Genomic DNA, 20,283 nt, shown 5'->3' on the forward strand with positions numbered 1-20,283 from the left:
TTGGCGCGGACAACATATTATATTTGTAATCCACACTTCTTATTTTTTGTGTAAAAATAAAATCAAATATATGGAATTTGTTTAGTTTTAGTTGCCCTTCCCGATGGTAGCCTCAGAAAACATAATATACAATTGTTTACATACTAAAACTGTATGCCAAAGTGAAAAAAATTATAAAAAAAATTTGCATTATAAAGAAATTTTTTTTATAACAATCCAAATATTTACAAATTTATTTTTTTGTATTTATTTCTGTTTATTGGTTATTTATCTTCAATACAAAAAAAGTAACAAGATATGACCTCAGTTAAGGAAATAGTAAGGAATTTACTAAAACTCTGCATTTATGCCCTAAAATGCTTAGCACTCTTGGGCATGGCAATGCGCCAGACCCCTTAGCACCAAAAGGGTTAACAAAGTAAGGATTTTAAAGATTTTTAAAGAGCCATTTTTAGTACATTATACAAAAATTTGTATTCATTTCTGATGGATTCTAAAAAAATTGTAGGAACATTTACTATAATTTTATAGATCTGTTTATCATATTTTAGACAGTATTTACATTTGAATTTTGAATGGCTTCGAAAGTGGACTAGGAGTGACAATATATTATCTACTTACACACACACACGTGCGCACGCACCTCCAAAACTCTAGGACACAGTATGCTTCTAAAAGTTAAGATATACTCTCATGAAATGGGGTTATTTATTTATCTTATCATAGTTGTCTAATAAATCATTTAAAACGTGTCTTCTAAAATTAAATATCCATGAATGTATACAAAAAAACAAAAAATACAAAATGAAAATTATCAAAAATATATCTACAGACCCTATATAATAAAAATATTGTATTTGACAAGTGTTTAAAGATTATGTATTTCATAAGAGCTTAATTTATGTGTGGATGTAAAAATAGAGAATACATTATTTTTATAATTAATGTTTTCTGTTATATTGGTAATTTTTTACATTTTAGTTCTTAATTGTGGTAGTAGATTATGTGTTAACTCAAATATTCTATTAAATTGATCAAGTATTTTTTTATAGAAATTGTGTTATTGTATATGTACTTTAATTTTAACCAACATTAAAATTGCTTTTTAAGAGTAGAATATTTAATAATGGAAGTTTATCTAGATAAAGCCACTAACAACCAGTAAGTTATATTTACAAGCAAGTAATGTGCAACTTATTTTGTTTTCAGAAATATCTAGTTACTAAGGTGTGCTATGATATGTCAGAAGACACAAAGTTTCCAAACAGTTCATATTTCACGTATAAGAATTACTTTAAAGAAAAGTACAAAATTGAGACTCTGCAAGCTGGTCAGCCCCTGTTGGAAGTAAGAGCTTTATCAGAAAGGTTAAACAGCATTAAACCAAGGTATGCAGTACTACATGTTATGTGTGTAAAACTATAGTTTTCTGTCCTTTGCCAGTTTTAGTTAATTAAGTCTACTACAATAATTATTCAAACTACAGTAATTATTGAAATTCAGAAATTTAGAATGATTGAAATACACTACTTAACAAAAAAATAAAACGCATCACTAATATAATTTGAAATATTTTGTTTTTATATAATTTTGTGATCGAAAGTTATCTTTTTCAATAAAATAGAGTATCCTACCACAATTGTAGGGATATAATCACACTCCCACCTATTCAATTACTCTCTCTTATCTTCGTAGGTATCAAATATCACACACCTTATCTAATTTGATTTTATCTGTTGCATTGCGTTATCTTTCATTCTGAGTAGAACCTTTAACATTTATTGTATGGACTTTTATTCATCTTTCTTTAGTTTTTTTTCCATTTTTGTATCCATTTTGCATCCAAACGACTATCGGAAAGGTGATAAGTGGTTCTGGGAGACAGGTGATCTGAGGCATAATCATTTTGTACTGATGAATACTCTCAGGAGGAGGTCAGCAACGAGTACTGAGGTGCAAAGTTTGCTATCAAGAGTACGTTGTAGATCGATGACGAGTGTGGAGAAGGTAAAATGAGAGGTATGCTCAAACCTGCATTTCTTCTAGAATGTCATTTGGTGGTTGATCTCTCATGTTTTGGGAAGGTGTTAATTTTGAAGCCTGTACAGAGTTAGTAGTTGCGCCAAGGCCAGCTCTTAATGCTCAGAGATATGTACAGACTATTTTGTAAGAGAATGTGGTGTTGTTTGCACCCTTCATAAGTTCAGACTTGAGTGACAATACCCACCTGACCTCTGCAGTTGCAGTGATAGACTACCTCCATGAAGTGGGTATTGAAGCACTGGATTGGCCACCTAAGAGCCCGAATCTTAATCCGATTGAAAAGATCTGATAAAACCTTGAGAAACACAATTGAGCCCGAGAAAACCTCCAGAAAACATTGCAGAAAAGAAGAATGGCAAAACATACCACAGGAAGATATCCAACGTCTCATCTCAAGGAAGCAGAAGAAGCTAATGACTGTTATCAGAGCAAGGGGAGGTAACACAGAATACTAGGAAATGTTTGGGGATTGTATTCGTAAAGGTTTGTAGTCAATAACAAGAAATTTAGTAAAAATGTTATATTTAAAATAAATATAACATTTATTATATTTATATAAATGTTCGGTAGAGTAAATTTCGAGGCCTGTCGAGTGTTGTATTTGTGTCTATCGGTATCTCTCTGTAGCTGTAGAGTGCTAGCATAAGTGGCCACCTCTAAGATGTACAAGCAAACCACTGTTAAAACCTTCAGTTCTTTAAATTTTTGTCGACAGCTGTCTCTGTTGTTGAGTTCTGCAAGCACTCTAATAGCTTTTTTGTGGTGCACCAGGACACGCTGCAAGTTTGTTGCTGACTAGTTACTCCAAACTCCGAGTCCGTACCGCAGGTGTGATTTAAAGATTGCATGATATGCAATTTTTGCTACTCTAGTACTACTTATGGATTTAATCGTCTTGATGCCATATAGGCTGCTACTTAATTTATGGCATAGGTTGTCAACATGAGGGATCCATGTCAGTTGCTCATCAATAGTGATTCCCAAATAATTGGCCTCTTTGGATACTTCTATATGAACAAAAAAAGTCTTTCAACGCCTTTGCCAGTAAAAAGAGGGGTGCCCCAGGGGGTCTGTCTTGGGCCCAGCTGTTTTCATTCTAATAGTCAATGACCTACCAGTCTATCTAGGAGACAGTTGCACAGCCATCATGTACGCAGATGACACCACCCTGGTGCTGGGTAATGACAACCTTGTTATAAATACACAAAAGACAAAGCAACTCATGTTTGGCAGAAGAGGAAGGGAGGAAACAGCTTTGTCTGAGATAGAAGTGGAGGACAGTGCATGTTTCCTGGGAGTTACCATTGACAGCTGCTTTACTTGGACAGCCCACATTGACTGCATATGCAAGAAATTAAACACTGGCATATATTTAATACAACAAATGATAAAAATTGGCACACCTGAAATTGCAAAAATAATTTATCATGCTTTTTGTGAAACTCACATAATGTATGGTATTGCAGTATGGGGTGGTACTTCTAAGAAAAACATGGACAGGATTCTAATACTACAAAAGAAAGTAATAAGAACTATAGCAGACATAAATCATATGGAGAGTTGTCGTGAGCACTTAAAAAACCTTCATATATTGACTGTTTATGCATTATACATCTGTGAGGTGGGACAATACGCATCTCTGAAACAACCTGCCCGAGGAACTGCCCTGCACAACTATAATACGAGACATGCCAACCTTTTCAACGTACCAACTCACTGAACTTCTCTATTTGCAAGAAAACCAATATAATATGGTATTAAAGTTCTCAATCACCTTCTTCAAGATATCAGGGAAGAAACTGTTGCTACATTAAAGAAGAAACTGAAGAATCTCCTATTGGATAATCCAATTTACTCTATGAATGAATTTTTTCAAATTACCTGGACTTCATGTTATACATTTTATTGTGTATTTTATAAAATATAATTTTGTACATAAGACACTATCACATTTCTTGAAGAAATTGTTAATAAAGAATATTCTGATTCTGATATTTGGTTCTTCCTGTTAAAAAACTGTTGAACTTTTTTTGCAGTAGTTCCATTTATACCCAAGATCTTCATTTTGTTCATCACTTAGTGTAGTCCAGGCAGTCAAAAGCTTTTCTAAAGTCAAGTAGGATTGCTGTTGATGTGTTGCCGGCTTCAAGATTGTCTATGAGAAACTCAAAAAGGGTGATAGTGGCTGATGTGGTAGATTTTCCCTTGAGAAAGCCGTGTTGATTCAAACACTTTGGAGAATGTGGATATTAGTAATATAGGACAGTAATTTTTGGGATCAAGATGGTCTCCTTTCTTTAATTTAGGAAATATTATTGAAATTTTGAGGTCAGTCAAGAAAATTTCATTTCTGAATGAATGATGACATGTACAAGTGGTGTGGTAAGTTCTTCTTTACATGTCTTCAGTAGCTTAGCAGAGATATTGTCAAAGCCAGTTGATGTCTTGTTCTTAAGAGGCTCTATCACCTTTAGCACTTCATGTTCATTAGTTGGATAAAGAAACATATTCGGTATTTGTTGTGTATGGGTAGTATCTACTTGGGGCTGTTAAGGCATTTGATGTTGGCTTTTTACAAGGAGGTCATTTGCAGTATTAGTAAAAAATATGTTAAGGTGGTTAGCAATTACATTAGGATCTTGAATTTTGGCTCTATCTATATTCAGCTCCACTTCAGCTATACTTGTGTATTGTTGGTAGATTTCCACTCACTTTTGATTATACTCCACACTGCTTTACTTTTGTCATTAGCTTCTTCTATAGTATTTGCAGTTGTTCTCATATCATTCCTAATATAATGAATTCTGTTGGTTAGTTCCAATAAAAATGTGCTGGAAGCTACGAGAACACCAGCTATTTTGAGGTTGTTTTTGTTAATTGTCATCTATGCTCACCTCTTGTTAGTTATTTATTTTGAAAGATGTTTTGGCAAGTTGGGTTACTGGTAGAACTGTTAGGATATAAATTGGAAATAAGAGTATTTCTGCTTTACTTACTCATAAAATAATTTTGTTTGACTTTCCTTACTTTTTAAATTATTTAGCTGTTTCGTAGGCTAGACAGAGGACCAACCCTCTGGCTGACACTCGTTTGAGCCTTGATTGGCACAAAGAGTTCTTACAGACTTTTTAATTTAGTATCTTATAATATTAGTACTATATTCATGTTTTTAAGTACTGTTATATACATGAAGTTGAAAGTGGTAAATAATTTGCACTAATTGCTGGTTCCTTCATGTGTCTTATTCTAGTAAAAGTCTTGAAAACTCTGTAACTTTTGAATTCATATAAAATGGTAAAAAAAACTTGTGTTGAAGTAAATTTAATTCTCTGCACCATCCCTTTGGACAAATTTTCTGTGAAAATAAAACTTGAAGCACTGGAGACAGAAGTGTGGCAAAAAATGTGTTGCCATAAAGGGTTTTTCCAAAAATTATAATTCACTGCTTAATGTCATTAATAGTAAGTAACGTGTAAAAAAGAAATGATAAGAACACAAGATGAACATTTTATCAGCTTAATTTTGTATATATGTGAAAGTTTTGTAGGACCAAGCTCTACTGAGATATAGGTGATAAAATGGGACCTTTGACCTCCTCCCCTTTTGTAGCGCCAACCCTTGGTTTGAGGAATTTTTGTGTATTATACTTACCAAAATTGTTCCAGTTACCCCAAAATATGTTCTATATGAGTTTTTCCACTAATTGACATTCCTTCTAGAACCATTTGTTGACTGGGCTAATAAATAATTCATTAAACGTGTGTGTGTGTGTGTGTGTGTGTGGTGTGTGTGTGTGTGTGTGTGTGTGTGTGTGTGTGTGTGTGTGTGTGTGTTTATTTAATACAGTACACTTATTGAGAAAATGTAACAAAATTTAAATATTCAACCTTTTAAGAATAAATATAGGCTTATTACAACTCTATGAGTAATAGCACTAACATTTAATTAAAGTCTCTTAAGTTTTAAAAGCTCTATACAATCATAATTCACAAAATCCTAACATCAAAAAATATTTTTACAATCTCTGTGACTGGCAAAAATCTAATTTGCTATGCATTAAACATCATCTACTAATTACATAAGAATTCTTACTATACAAATTCTGAATATCCAAGCTGCCTATTTAACTAAAGCCTTTAAAACAAAATAATAAAGAGGGTAAAAAATTACAATGAAGATACCAGGTCTGTTTCTGATGTGGGAGAATACTGCACACAACGTTAAGAGTGCAATTCTTGAAAAGATGCATTGTTAGTTTTTCCGCTTATTGACTTTTCTTTTAGACCTCTCATTTGGCCATATGTTGACTAGACTGGTGTTATAAATTTTTTTAATATTTTGAATATTAAATGCCATCAAGGGAATATCAAATTTCAAAATTTTAAATGATTATAAAGGTAGTTTTTTGTTAGATGTGGCCGAAAAAGTTACTTTGTCTGATCTAAAACGTGTGTCTTAAAAGTTGTGTAATAGGTCTCTGGATGAATAACTTAAAATATCAGGTGAAGACAGATAAAATCATCATACTGCACAAACAAATTTAAAAGTGATTATTTTCTTGATTGATTTTGTTGCATATTATCAAAATGTATTTTAATTAGCCAGGTTTATCTAACCACCTTACAAAATATGTAATATGAAAACCCTTAAAGCGCAACATGCAGATACGTCAACACTGTCGTCAAAAGCATACACACGTTAAAAGCGTGACAGTTTACTGAGAAAAAGTAAAAATGCCTCAAAAACTAAGGAAATAAAGTCAACCGACTTCGTACCAGGCGTGCCGAGAACGAATGTATATGTGAATGAGCACTCATACCACTCCATACTTCAGGAACCTGTTTTGCTATTCTAAAAAGCTGAGGGAATCCGGATTTAAATTCGTTTGAATCTCAGAAGGGAAAATATTTGTTAAGAAGACCGAAAATGACAGGAAGATACGTATCTCGGTGATGGAGGACCTGCAAAAGCTCGGACTGGATATTAATAGCGCTTAAGTGATCCTATGTCAAACAGCTATAATTTCTTAAGTATTATACACATGAACCAAATTCAAAATTTTAATTTTAATGTTTTTTGTATGAATATTTGTAGTATTAGGATGAATTTTTAGTTTATTTAAATAGTCTTTCATTAAAATATCAAGTAATAATTTTAACTGAAGTCTGGATCAAGGAGGATGAGGAGGGGCGGTACAATATCGCAGGCTATGACTTGGTATTACAACCTCGGCCAGATAATCAGGCGGGCAGTGTTATCATGTACATCGACACTGACCTTTGTTACACGCACCAACTCATCCTCCTGCCCACAGCTGAGCTTGTTAATGTTGTTATTGACCTAACATTTAATAGTCATGTTTTTAAATTTTCGGAATTTATAGACAGTGTAAGTTAACTTATAAACAGTTCAAACCTGATTTTGAAAATATTTTAAAATTAAAAAATGATCCAACTTTGATAATAGGTGATAAACATATGCACATTGAAAAATAAGGGATCCGGTAAAGATTACTTGAGCGCAGTTTCATCTTATGGTTTTTTTAATCTGGTTAACTGTCCCACTAGAATAGATGTAGGTGTAAGTTCTTGTTTGGACCACGCACTGATACATCACTCCAAACATTTAAATGTTAAATGTAATGTTGAGGAACTGGGTATTACTGACCATTATGCTCTCAGTGTTAGTTTATCTGGAATCATGAATGAAAAATGCAAAGATAATTTTGTCACAGTATCCAATAATGAGCAATTAAAGCGGCAACTATTATTAGCCGACTGGAGCCTGTTAACAGTACCTTTACATAAGAAGGGTGACAAAATAAATTTAAATAATTACCGGCCTATTGCCCTAGTACCCGTCATATCAAAGTTAATAGAAACTATTGTGAAAAACCAATTGGAATATTACTTTGAGTACAATAATTTGATTTCTTCATCTCAGTATGGGTTTAGGAAAAATCTGTCAACTGTTAAAGCTGTAGAAAATATTGTCTCTTATGTATTGAATAGCTTTGAAAATAAGGAAGAAACAGCTGCTGTGTTATTGGATTTAAGTAAGGCATTTGACGTTGTACCTTATGATGAACTCATTCAAAAATTGGTATACTATGGTCTGGAGAACAATGCTTTGTCTTTGATTATGTCTTATTTGAGCAATAGACTTCAGCTTGTCAAAGTAGGTGACCAGAGATCAGGGCTTAAGAGGGTGGCAAGCGGGGTGCCTCAGGGCTCAGTCTTGGGCCCCTTCTTGTTTACTGTCTTCTTTAATCAACTACAAAAATTGTTCCCTGGTAAGGTTGTCTTGTATGCTGATGATACTACTCTGTTATCATCAGACAGAGACTCAAAATGAAATGATGTCATTATGGGCTATATGAGAAAAGGTAATATCTCTGGTTCTCTGCTAATAAATTAACTTTTAATAATAACAAGACCGAATAAATTGTCTTTAGTTTACGTAATTCTGAAAATAAGTCTGTAAAACTACTTGATATCAATTTAGACTCAAAGCTTAGCTGGGGAATCCATACTAACCATTTATGTATTAGATTAGCAAGAGTAATATTTCTACTAAAAAAACTAAAATTGTATACAAGTCTTAATCTTGTCATTAGTGCATATTACGCTTTTTTTAATGTACTCCTTCTGTATGGGGTTTTACTGTGGGGCAACTCTAGTGGGGCCAAGACTGTGTTTAAGTGGCAAAAGAAAGCCATACGCTGCATAGTGGGAATTAGCGACAATGAGTCCTGTAGGCCATTTTTTGAAGAACTGGGTATACTTACGCTTCCGTGTATGTATACAGGGTGATTCAAAACTAAACGGCAATCTCTCGAGAGCTTATTCTATAGCTAAAAACAAGTAAAAAAGTTCATATAACCATATGCCCGGAAACGCTTCGTTAGCGAGTTACGCCTAGCGAAAGATTTCGCCCGGATTTCAGAACCCTTGGTGAAGTCAGGCCGTATAAAAATGGTAAAGGTAGTTACAAAGATACAAATACGATTGTTTTTTATGTTTTTATATCTGACAAATTTATTAAAATTCGTCCCAGAGCTGTAAATGCAATACTTTCAGAGATATCTTACGTAAAACACAAGAATTGGTGCAAAGAGAAATAACACATTTTTGTGTTTAACGTAAAATTACTTCCATAAATGTTAAATAAAGGTCATTTTTTTCTTAAACAGATTTGTAGAACATTTAATTCTGAAAAGATTCATGTGAATTACTTAGGAAAAAAATTAATAATAGGTATTGAAATTTAGCTTTATTTAAAAATAAAACAGACGCACAAAAATGCATATTCTTATCTGCATAAAATATTAACTAATGTTTAGGTTGTGAGTAACAGCTGATCATTTATTCTAGACTGAACATTAACATAAAATGTATTTACCTTTATAAAAATGTAATAATCACCTATAATAGTTGCTCAAAGTGTCCTCCGTTGTTAGCAATGCACGCTTTCGCACGACGAATCCACTCTTTTCTAGCGCGTTTCATAACGTTTGGAGCATTCTTGATAGTTTCTGCCGCTCACAACCTAAACATTAGTTAATATTTTATGCAGATAAGAATATGCATTTTTGTGCGTCTGTTTTATTTTTAAATAAAGCTAAATTTCAATACCTATTATTAATTTTTTTCCTAAGTAATTCACATGAATCTTTTCAGAATTAAATGTTCTACAAATCTGTTTAAGAAAAAAATGACCTTTATTTAACATTTATGGAAGTAATTTTACGTTAAACACAAAAATGTGTTATTTCTTTGCACCAATTCTTGTGTTTTACGTAAGATATCTCTGAAAGTATTGCATTTACAGCTCTGGGACGAATTTTAATAAATTTGTCAGATATAAAAACATAAAAAAACGATCGTATTTGTATCTTTGTAACTACCTTTACCATTTTTATACGGCCTGACTTCACCAAGGGTTCTGAAATCCGGGCGAAATCTTTCGCTAGGCGTAACTCGCTAACGAAGCGTTTCCGGGCATATGGTTATATGAACTTTTTTACTTGTTTTTAGCTATAGAATAAGCTCCCGAGAGATTGCCGTTTAGTTTTGAATCACCCTGTATATTACACAGTTTAGTTTTTGTTAAAGAAAATCTCGACTCTTTCAATCTTAGAAGCTTTAACCATGAACACAACACTAGAATTAAAGGTCTCTCTTTCAGGTCTTTAATTTCCCCTCACTTTTTTCTGGCTGATTCTTCTCTCGGTGGACAAACGTTTTCGGGGGTTATGTAACTCAATATCGATCTTGTAAAAAGGGTGTTTACAACAATAGATGTTGGGTATGAATTTGAAAATGGTAAGTACCGCCAAAGAATCTTAAGAGTAAGTACCCACAGTATGTATTAAGTTTTGTTCAGCTATAATTGTTTTCTATTTTGGTAAAATTATAAGACATAATTAATTTGTTAATAGAGCTTTAACAAAACAGTTGAAACGGAAAAACAAAGAAGAAAATGAAGATTTTGAAGTATGGTTGATACCAGAGTATTGTGTGGTTTATCCACTGTCAGGAAAATACTGGGTTAAAGCAATGATGTTGCCATCAGCCCTCCACCGTATCAGCCAGTTATGTCTAACTGAAGAGCTGCGCTGTCAACTCGTCAGTGAGACTGGCATCGGTGAAGTCCATCTTCCATCAGGTATTGTTATCTTTATCAATGATTCTTATTATCTTAATTATCACAGTGCCATAATGTTACTATATTTTCTTTTTTACGTTCATAAAAAGATTTGCATAGACTACAGAAGTTCAAATGCATCCATTTATTAAACTAACCAATGTTTTATATGGCTGTTTAGGGCTTCCATATTTGTACTGAAATATTTAACTTTAATATCGTAAATTAGGTAATAGGTAAGTTAACATTTGGTTAATAATTACAGACCAGCATCACTTTGTATGGATCTGATAAATCATGAATAGTTTTAGTGTGGTTCTTATCTATTTTTGTCATAAAATATACTGAATCTCATAGCTACTTTTAAAATTATATAAATCAGAACATATATATTGTAAATTTACATCTTCAAGCTTGTAAGCAAACCAGGAAATGGTTAGATTAAATATTCTGTCTTGAAATCACCATAGTTTCTAGCCTACTGTTTAAGATGAACTTTTCATATATTCACAAATGGAATCCAGGATTGTAAAACATTAGCAAATCAGTATACTTATTTACTCTTACGCCTGTGGCCACTGAAAACCCAGTTGGGCTTTGACCTCTCCATCAGACAGCCTTCATGCTCTTCTATATTGGCTTATTCCAAGAGTTTTCCTCATCTTCCTCAGGCCTTATCTCCACATCTCATTTTTTGTCTCATTCCCTCTGGTCTTCCTTCCTACAACTTTGAATCTTCTATTAACATAGCCCGGCCATTTTAATCTTGTTTCTTATAAGAGCAACCGACAAAACATATTCTACTGACATATGGATAGAAGAATATTCTAAATTATTTGACCTAAAATAACGAAAAAGCCAAAATTCTAGTATACCTAAACAAATTTTAATATAAACATACCCAACAAATATTATGAAAAATGTAATCCAGTATAACAATAGGAAATGTTCTTTTTATCTAGAACACAGATATATCTTAACTGTTTGTGATGTACAAATTTAATTTATATCTTTCACCAAACTTGTTCACTTAGTTTAAATCACTTCCCCATGTAATATTTCACTACATCTTTAATTGAAGAAGGGTGAATTTTCTTCACAGAAATTATAAGAACTGAAAATATAAAATGTTACAATTTTGGAATTTAAGAATATTTTCTTAGGATTTACCACTTGAAAAATATGTCTGATTATATCCCAGGTTTGTAGTTTTTAAGTATATCATATTATAATGATTAGTTTAAATCAGCATTTCATAAAATGGAAGCATTGTTGTTAGATCCGGTCAGAAGGACCCAAAAATTATGTAGGAGATCCGGCTTGGCGGACCGCAATTATGTTCGAAGGACCATAAATTATGTCTAATATTAAACTCATACTTTGATAGCTGAGCAGATGGAGCCCATACGTTGATTTTCTAAGAATAACTATTAGTCGAATGGGGAAAAATAAAAATACGAAATGAGCTCACAAAACATAGTATTAGAAAAAAGGCACACAATTAAATCAAGAATACAGGTGTTAAAATGATTTTCGCTTTCAATTAAAAATGTCCAAAAATGTCCGAATTAGTTGACGATTTTAAAATCTTGGTTGAGAAGAAAATTGTCTTTAGTTGCGAAGGACCATGATAAGAATGATGAAACACTGTTACCTTGCACCGTCCATTGTCTGATACCTCGACACAAATGAAGTTGGGTTGATTGCAGTTCGACCTGGGTTGCTTCCAAGGAACGTTGCACTGGTGGAGTCCTTGTTGATGGATGAAGATTCCACATTCACTTGACACTGTTTTCGGTTCACTCACGAACGCTGATGTTCCACAGAGACAAAGTTACTTTTGGCTCGCTAACAAAATAATGTCCGGCAAGGGGACTGCTAATTGCCATAGAACGGCTTACGGTTCACAAAAGACAAGACAAGGGGGCACGGCCCGAACTTAGTTAAAGCTGGTGTTGACGTACAACCTAGCGAGACGGAGTCTTTAGAAGAACTGGAGAGATGCCTCAGGGGGCTTTTCTTGTCTGCGTCCTGGACGCCTGATTGGTTGACAGAAGTCACCTCATACCACGTGACAATCGGACCACTATAGATTTGGAATGCAGGTGGGTGTGTGTGTGTGTGCACAAAGATAAGTGAAAATAGATGGCTTATAATTAAAATGGTATTGAACAACGGTGGGCAAAGAGCAGTTCTAAATAACATACAAAATTTTGATTGTTAGTAAAAAACTATATTAATGTGTAAGTTTGATTAATTATTATAACTAAATATGAAAACCTAACAATTGTAACTTGTTAGTATACAAAACTGTTGTGTCAGATTGATCTTTAGCACAACGAAATTCAATTTATTTTAAAGCATTACATCATATCATGTACGTGACTGGCAACTTGTTAATCAAGGTCTTATAATATTTTTACAAAGCTGTGTCTAATATAAAATCTAAATCTAAATAATTTTATCAAACAGAAACCCCATTACACAAGACATAAAATTTAGATGTCCTTTCTGTGGCCTTCCTCTGAAGCAATTTCTGAAATTATATTCTAAATTTCTTAAGAGTTTGTCATTATATTTCTAGGAATTTTATTTTATGTCTAAAAAGCTGAGGAGAAAAGATTAAACTAGTGTGAGCCAATGTTGTACATCTTTGTACATGTCAGTGTTTTTTATATATGCTGTCAGTAAATCAAAATTAGATAAATGACAAAGACAAATGTTTATATGTGTCCACAAATTTTAATTTTGCTTCTATTTACTGTAGAAGGTGGTACAAGGGCGGTGTGATAAGTCAGTGACTTTTTGAATTTCCTGTGCAGTAACTTTAACCCTCCGGCTGGCAACGTCGTAAATTACGACTCATTTTTTCCCACTGTGAACTGGCAGAGTCGTAATATACGACTCATTAAACATCGTCTACTAATTACGTCATAGTTCCGATAATTACCGCTCGAATCGCATAAAAGTTATATCACTTTAATCACAAGATCCCAAGCCTTCTAATAATGTATTCACTTTTATATATATATGAATATTTGTTATTTTACTGGCCGCTAAAAGCTCCCGACTACTTCCGCGTGACGCGACTCGGCAACTGTTAGTGCTTGTATATAGTCGTTTTTTTCAATTGTAATATCATTTGTAAATAAAAGTGTTTATAACTATGTATTTTCTTTTTGTGCATAATTAAGTGAACATTATGCATATTTTAGATTTTTAAATAAAATTAATTTTGAGTTTTTTTTTAATGGCTTAATATAAAAAAGTGTTTTTTGAAAAAAAAGTTTTGAGTTCTGACCATCAAACATCCACCATTATTTAGGCAAGTCAAATTATAGTTATGTTTATATTGTACAACATATTCTGCAGAGTAATTTGATGTATACAGATTTTTTGTTTTCTCCAATAATTAATTGTACAGGATAAAAAATTAAAAACTCTGCACGAAGCTTCAAAACAGGGTGCCAGTCAAGGCTCAAATGCGCGCCAGCCGGAGGGTTAAATGTAACAGTGCTGCTGTCAGCTGTAATCAATCAGTGAACAACTTCTAATTTTTAGCAAGCTGCGTCGTGCATTTGGTGTTTGATAGCCGTTCAAAGCAGACAACCTCTTTGAATTTTTATGAAAATGGTGAATTTTGTGTGCTGATAAGGCATTACTTTTTATGTACAAAATCCATCACCGAGACTTAAGGAAAAACTTGATAAATACAGGCTGGCGCAGAGAAACGTGAAATTTTGAAATAATCATAATAAACCAATGAATTGTACAAACAACTTTTTAATGCTTAAAATGTATTAGGCAAGAGTGGAAATTACATGAGAAATGTTGGAAATAACAATAAAGTTAAAGTCACTTTTTAAAAATAACATCAGTTAAGTGCTGTCCATTACACCTAACACATTAATTCAATCGATTTTGAAAACTTAGGGGATGAAACTGCAGGCCGTGCAATATTCTTTCTTTCCACTGCGACTCGCACTGCATCAACATTTTCTGGGGTTCGAACAGTCACTATACGCCCAGGAGGTTTTTTATTTAAGGCTGAACCAGTCTCTTCAAAATTCCGAACCCATAATGATATAGCATGTGAAGAAGGAACTCGACCGCGGGGAGGAATATCATAATGGCGTTGGAACTCTCGTGCAGCTTTTACACTGTCGCCATTTTTGTAATACGCTCTCACGGCAATGGCATGCTCCGCACCACTCCACTGCTCCGTCTCAACTAAATGACCGTTACTACTTGGCGTCATGACTTCCTTCCCCCACTCCTACGAGACTTACAGGTGTACCAACAACTTCAAAATTTCCTGTTTCTCTGCACCACCCTGTACTACAGGGACTCGGCACTTCAATTTCAATAGTTAAGAAGTGGTTTAAAGAGTTCCGTTGTGGTCGTACCAGCACTAGTGATGCTGAATGTTCAGGTCGCCCAAAAGAAGTGATCACGCTAGGAATCGTCAATAAAGTTTTTAACAAAGTAACAAGTGATCTGCATGAGCTAAGCAGGCACTTAGGAAGTGACGACTACATTTTAGTTTTGGCAGGGACATCCATACTATATCTGCCGATCTTGAAAATAAGAGAAGCTTGAGCGCGGGTGTTGCAGTAGTTTTCAAATATGTCTTTGGGAAACTATTACTCTGATTGTATTAATAGCCATTTGGCTTATCAGAAGATCAAGGATGAGTGTAGTGTTTTTAACTTAATCACTAAACCAGTATATCAAAAGCTGATCTTTGACTATGATGCTGCCTCCTACAATTAACAGAGGAGTTCAGGCAAAGAAAACTGAAAAACTCATACGTTCTGCGATGGGTTGTGTACAAGATCAGATTTGGCCTGATCACTTTATCAGAAAACTAACTGAATTTCAAAGATGAACAGGTGAAACTGTCAACATAGTTTGCTACTACCAACAATCTAGCCGGCTCTTACACAATGGCTTACCAATCAATTATTGTGAGAAGTGTCGCAGCCAAATCATTGATCACTATCCCCTGCAAGAATCATCCCCTGTTCTCCAACTGCAGTGCAGTATTGTTGCAGAGCTGATGGCCATCCCCAAAGATGACAACTCACCCCCAGTTACACCAACAGCAGCAGCCTCTTCTCCAGAGACCACAACCCAGTCCATCACGGTTCAACATTACCAATCTGATTTTTTGGACAATCCAATTCATCCTATACCTCAAAATTAAATAAATATCTTGACATTAATGTCTCCTCTGTTCTCCCTAAAATATCAAATAAATTTCAAATTGAATCTAAACTATCCATTTTCCATCAAAATATTCAGCATTTTAGCTCCCGTAAACTTGCTTTAGAAATAATCCTTGATGAATTTAAACCAGACATTCTAACTCTCTTTGAACATAAACTGCAGGATTTTGAAATAAGTAATACAGCATTAAATAACTTGTAATAAAATCATTCTTTTGCAGAACAATTGCTAGAGATGGAGAAGTTATTATTTTTACTAGAGAAAAAGATAGTGAACAGTAAAAAAATGTAAATATTTCTGAAGTAACAGATTTAGTAAGTGAAAAAGAATTTGAATGTTGTGCAGTAGATGGTAAATTAGATAATATTTCACTAGTTAGTTGGATTGTATAGAACACCTGGGTAAATGTATGATAATGTTTTTTTGAATAAGCTTGATATAATTTTAGTTATATTATGTAACAAATATGATAATGTAATTTTGGCAGAGGATATAAATATAAATGTTTTAAAGGGGTCTGGAGCTCATGACAGATTACAAAATATTCTATTTTATTCACCCATTGTCTATATTACCAACATTTTATAAAATATATGAGCGTGTAATGTATATCAGATTAGTGGAATTTTTTGAAACCAATAGTCTATTTGATGATGAGCAGCATGGGTTTAGATCGGGCAAATCTGTCATTACTGCAGGAATTGGTTTACAGTCAATTTTAGATACCATAGACTAGGGTGACCATGCTGTGAGTATATTTATGGACTTCAGTGATGCGTTTGACAGTGTCTTGTCAAGTATTAAAACATAGAAAATATAGGGATTTTAGGAATTTCATTGAACTGGTTTAAATCATACCTAAAAATAGAAAACAATATGCAGAACTACCCCATGTAGGTATTAGACAAGTTATGCTAAATCAACATTGAAAACAATAAAATACGGAGTACCTCAAGGCTCCATTCTTGGACCCGTATTATTTATCTGCTATATTAGGGGATTGCCAAATAGTGTTACAAATTTAAACAGTAAAATGTGTCTATACACTGAAGACTCTAGCGTTGTCATATCTCATAAATCTTTTAATAAAATAGAAAATCTATCAAACCAAAATTTATTTTCAATTTATAATTACTTTAGCAGAAAAAAAACTTTTACTGCTAAAGGTCCCCAAAAATTTTGGGTAACTTATGTTAATGACTTGTAGGGGGTGTCCTCATAGCAATGCTTAAAATAGCACAGTCCTCAGAGAGCATCTATAACGAATTTTAATGGTTCTTAGTGTTTGCCCCAATTGTGATGGGTAAATATCATAGTCCTAAAATAGTATGGTATGGCCAAGTTTAACAGTTTTTGGTGTGATTCCTTGCTGTGATGGTTCATTATTATAGTTCTCAAATAGTGTAGAATGGCCGATTTTAACATTTGTCGGTGTGTCCTTGCTGCGATGATTTCAAATTGTAGTCCTCACAACGTAAGACTTTGAAAACAATAAAGATCAATAAAGTATTTTATTTTTACTATCAATACCTATATAGGGAACATGATGAAAAATCAAGGATTTATTCATATACTCGGAACGTAGACTCCTGTCCTTGGATTGTACCCTTTACAAACTGTGTGTGTGTGTGTGTGTGTGTTTGATATGTGCTTACATGTACATGTTATCTAGTAATAAGTACTATTTATTTGATTTACAATTCTCTATGTACAACATTGCATATTAAAAATAAATGTATTGTTTGTACTATACAAACTTTTATTAAGATGTATAAAGTAATTCAATATGCACTGTTTGTATGTTTTTAGGAAGAAACTGGGACAAACTAGCACAAGATATCAACTGTCAGGTTGAAGAATTGTTACCTGATACACAACAAGCTTTAACTTCTTTGAATATATTTTCAAAGAACTCCAACTCTCTTAAAAATGAACAGTACAAAGTTTGGGGTAACGAAGAAGAGCCAATGGACATTGAAAGATGTATGGATACAGCAACTTTGTTTGATGTACTTAATTATGGAAAATTCATCAAGAAACCACTTCTTGGACTAGCTACAGTATGTATATTGAAAACATTATATTGGACGTTAATTCTGAAATATCAAATTGAATACAATAAAATTTCATAATTGAATTATATCAATCCTCCTGTCGAGGAGAGAGTTCATGAATTTATTTGACACTCAAGTGTATAATTTATTTTTAATTACAGAAGAATGTTGATGAAGCTGCTCGTCACAAGCTGACTAGTATGGACAAAAGGCCAGTATCAAGATTTGTGGAACCTCCACCCCTGCAAATGCTGCAAAGAAATACTAAGGGCCTTGGACCTCAACAGGTCCACTTGTTGCAGGTAATCTTTTCAATCAGTACTTTTGTCTGTTGAAGTATTTACTACATTTTACAATGTGCATGTTAAAATTGGATTGAGTTTCTAATTTTGTTCTTGAAGTTTATTCAGTTGCTGGAATTCAAACAAATATAATTTTACGTAAATTATAAATATAACAAATGAACATTTCTTTTATTTCCAAGTGTTTCTCAGTTTACAGACTGCTTTTCAGAACAACTTAAATCAACAAATACAATGTAAAATAAAACCTAAATACTACACAGATATAAACTGATAATTACAACAAACTGAATCAACAAATAATGGTTTTAATTAATCTTATTGTTAATTTAATTCTAACTAAATTTTAACCGTCCATAAAATTCTTAGTTCTAGTTTTTTCATCTTGCTCCACAAAACTTGGTGGAGTCCCTTAGTGGCAGAGAGATTTCGTGCTGGACAGAGACCTCACATTCTCCGATTATGTCACATACACTATTCAGCATGCCAATGGTAGACTTGGGGGCCTCCACATGTTCAGAGATCTGCTGCCTGAGTCCGCAAAGTTGCAGCTAATGCAGGCTTTTATATTTTCAGTTTTTTTTTTATCCTGCCTATGGTAATAGCATCTCGAAGAGAGACATGGGACAAATCCAGAAACTACAAAACAATTCATTTCATTTTTAAAATGAAATGTTTCGACCATGTGTCTCCCGTTCACGAAGTTACTGACCTTTTGCCTAAGAAAACGTAGTTGTGACGAAAGGGCACTGACCTTGACATGTATGCACCCTTCTCTTCAAACTTTGTCTGAGAACATGACCCAATCATATGCTACATGCTGCAGCCCACTGGTTTGGGACCATTGGTTTAGGCCAATAAAAAGCTTTCTGAATAAAATATAAAGTTCTGTTAATCCACTAGGGATGCATCCCAATTTAGGACACTCTTTTACAGTGTGTGTCATTGTCTGACCAGCCAATCCGCAATAGGATTGATCTAATCAACCATTTTGACTTCAAATTAAGCCTGTCAAAATTTAAACTTCTATTAGTTGCATTGTTCAGAAGGATGGAAGTGGTTGGTAAAAGATTCCTTCTTGGAGAAGTCCATTCTGTAAGGTTCTTTAATTGGTTAAGCTGTGAAAATGTTGTTTTTGACTTGAATTGGTTGGGCATTTTCTCTTTCCTGTGGTCTTCCCTTTTACAATTTTACTGACTCAACTCTCCTTTGTTATTTTTGTTCTTTCACTCATGATCTTCACCACAGTAACAACTGAGTTTCATTTAATTGCAATACTTGGTGATATGTTCGAAGCTTGCACTTACAACATGTCACTAGGTCTATGTAGTTCTTCATCCTACAATATTACTATTCTTTATATAGCTTTTGATGCATTCTTAAATCTGGTAGGATGTTACTGTCTGATTTAGAATGTCTGTGTTCTATGCAGAATATCTTTACAAAATACTATTCACTTATAATATTTCCTTGTACATTCCTCTTGAACAATTCTTCTTTAATATCCTTGTCCTTCAGGTTTGTGTTAACATCATAAGCCATTATTACCAGTTTCTCCTATACCAACTTCTTTGCTCTGTGCCCAATTTCCTTCAGTATATCACTTTTCAGGAGCTTTTTACACCCTCTTCACTTTCCATTTTAAATAACCTATTTTCTTCATTTTGTTGACCCATATAAGTCATATGTTAAGGACTCCTTTTGGGTACAAACTCTGTAGCTGATAGTACTCATGATTCCAAACAAAAAATGTTCTTTAAAGATCGATCAACAAATGTGTTGTTTAACCACTAGCCACCATTTTGTATTTTGTCTAAACAAATTATTTTCTCTAGAATTAGTAAGGCCACAGATACCAAACATTGCTCATGGGTTATGACAAATAAGAGGAAAATTAAAAAAAGAAATCTTGTGATTTGCATAAATATTGACAAAATGGCACCTGTTGAAAATTTGTAATATCAAAAAACAAAAATAGTAGTATAGTTATAAAAAATTAATAGCATGCC

The 20,283-nt window shown here is 33.5% G+C and overlaps 1 protein-coding gene across 2 annotated transcripts in view; it reads left to right on the forward strand.

Annotated features, from left to right (window-relative positions):
• LOC124360694 (endoribonuclease Dicer-like) overlaps positions 1-20,283 on the forward strand; it is a 137,054-nt gene that overhangs the window by 70,063 nt on the left and 46,708 nt on the right. For both annotated transcript variants that reach the window (XM_046814522.1, XM_046814523.1), the window contains exons 13-16: positions 1,210-1,388; positions 10,484-10,710; positions 17,728-17,978; positions 18,134-18,274. In XM_046814522.1, the coding sequence (XP_046670478.1) occupies positions 1,210-1,388; positions 10,484-10,710; positions 17,728-17,978; positions 18,134-18,274 (798 nt within the window). The remainder of the gene's footprint in view (positions 1-1,209; positions 1,389-10,483; positions 10,711-17,727; positions 17,979-18,133; positions 18,275-20,283) is intronic.

Source organism: Homalodisca vitripennis, chromosome 4, assembly GCF_021130785.1.
Source record: "Homalodisca vitripennis isolate AUS2020 chromosome 4, UT_GWSS_2.1, whole genome shotgun sequence".
Classification (NCBI taxonomy): domain Eukaryota; kingdom Metazoa; phylum Arthropoda; class Insecta; order Hemiptera; family Cicadellidae; genus Homalodisca; species Homalodisca vitripennis.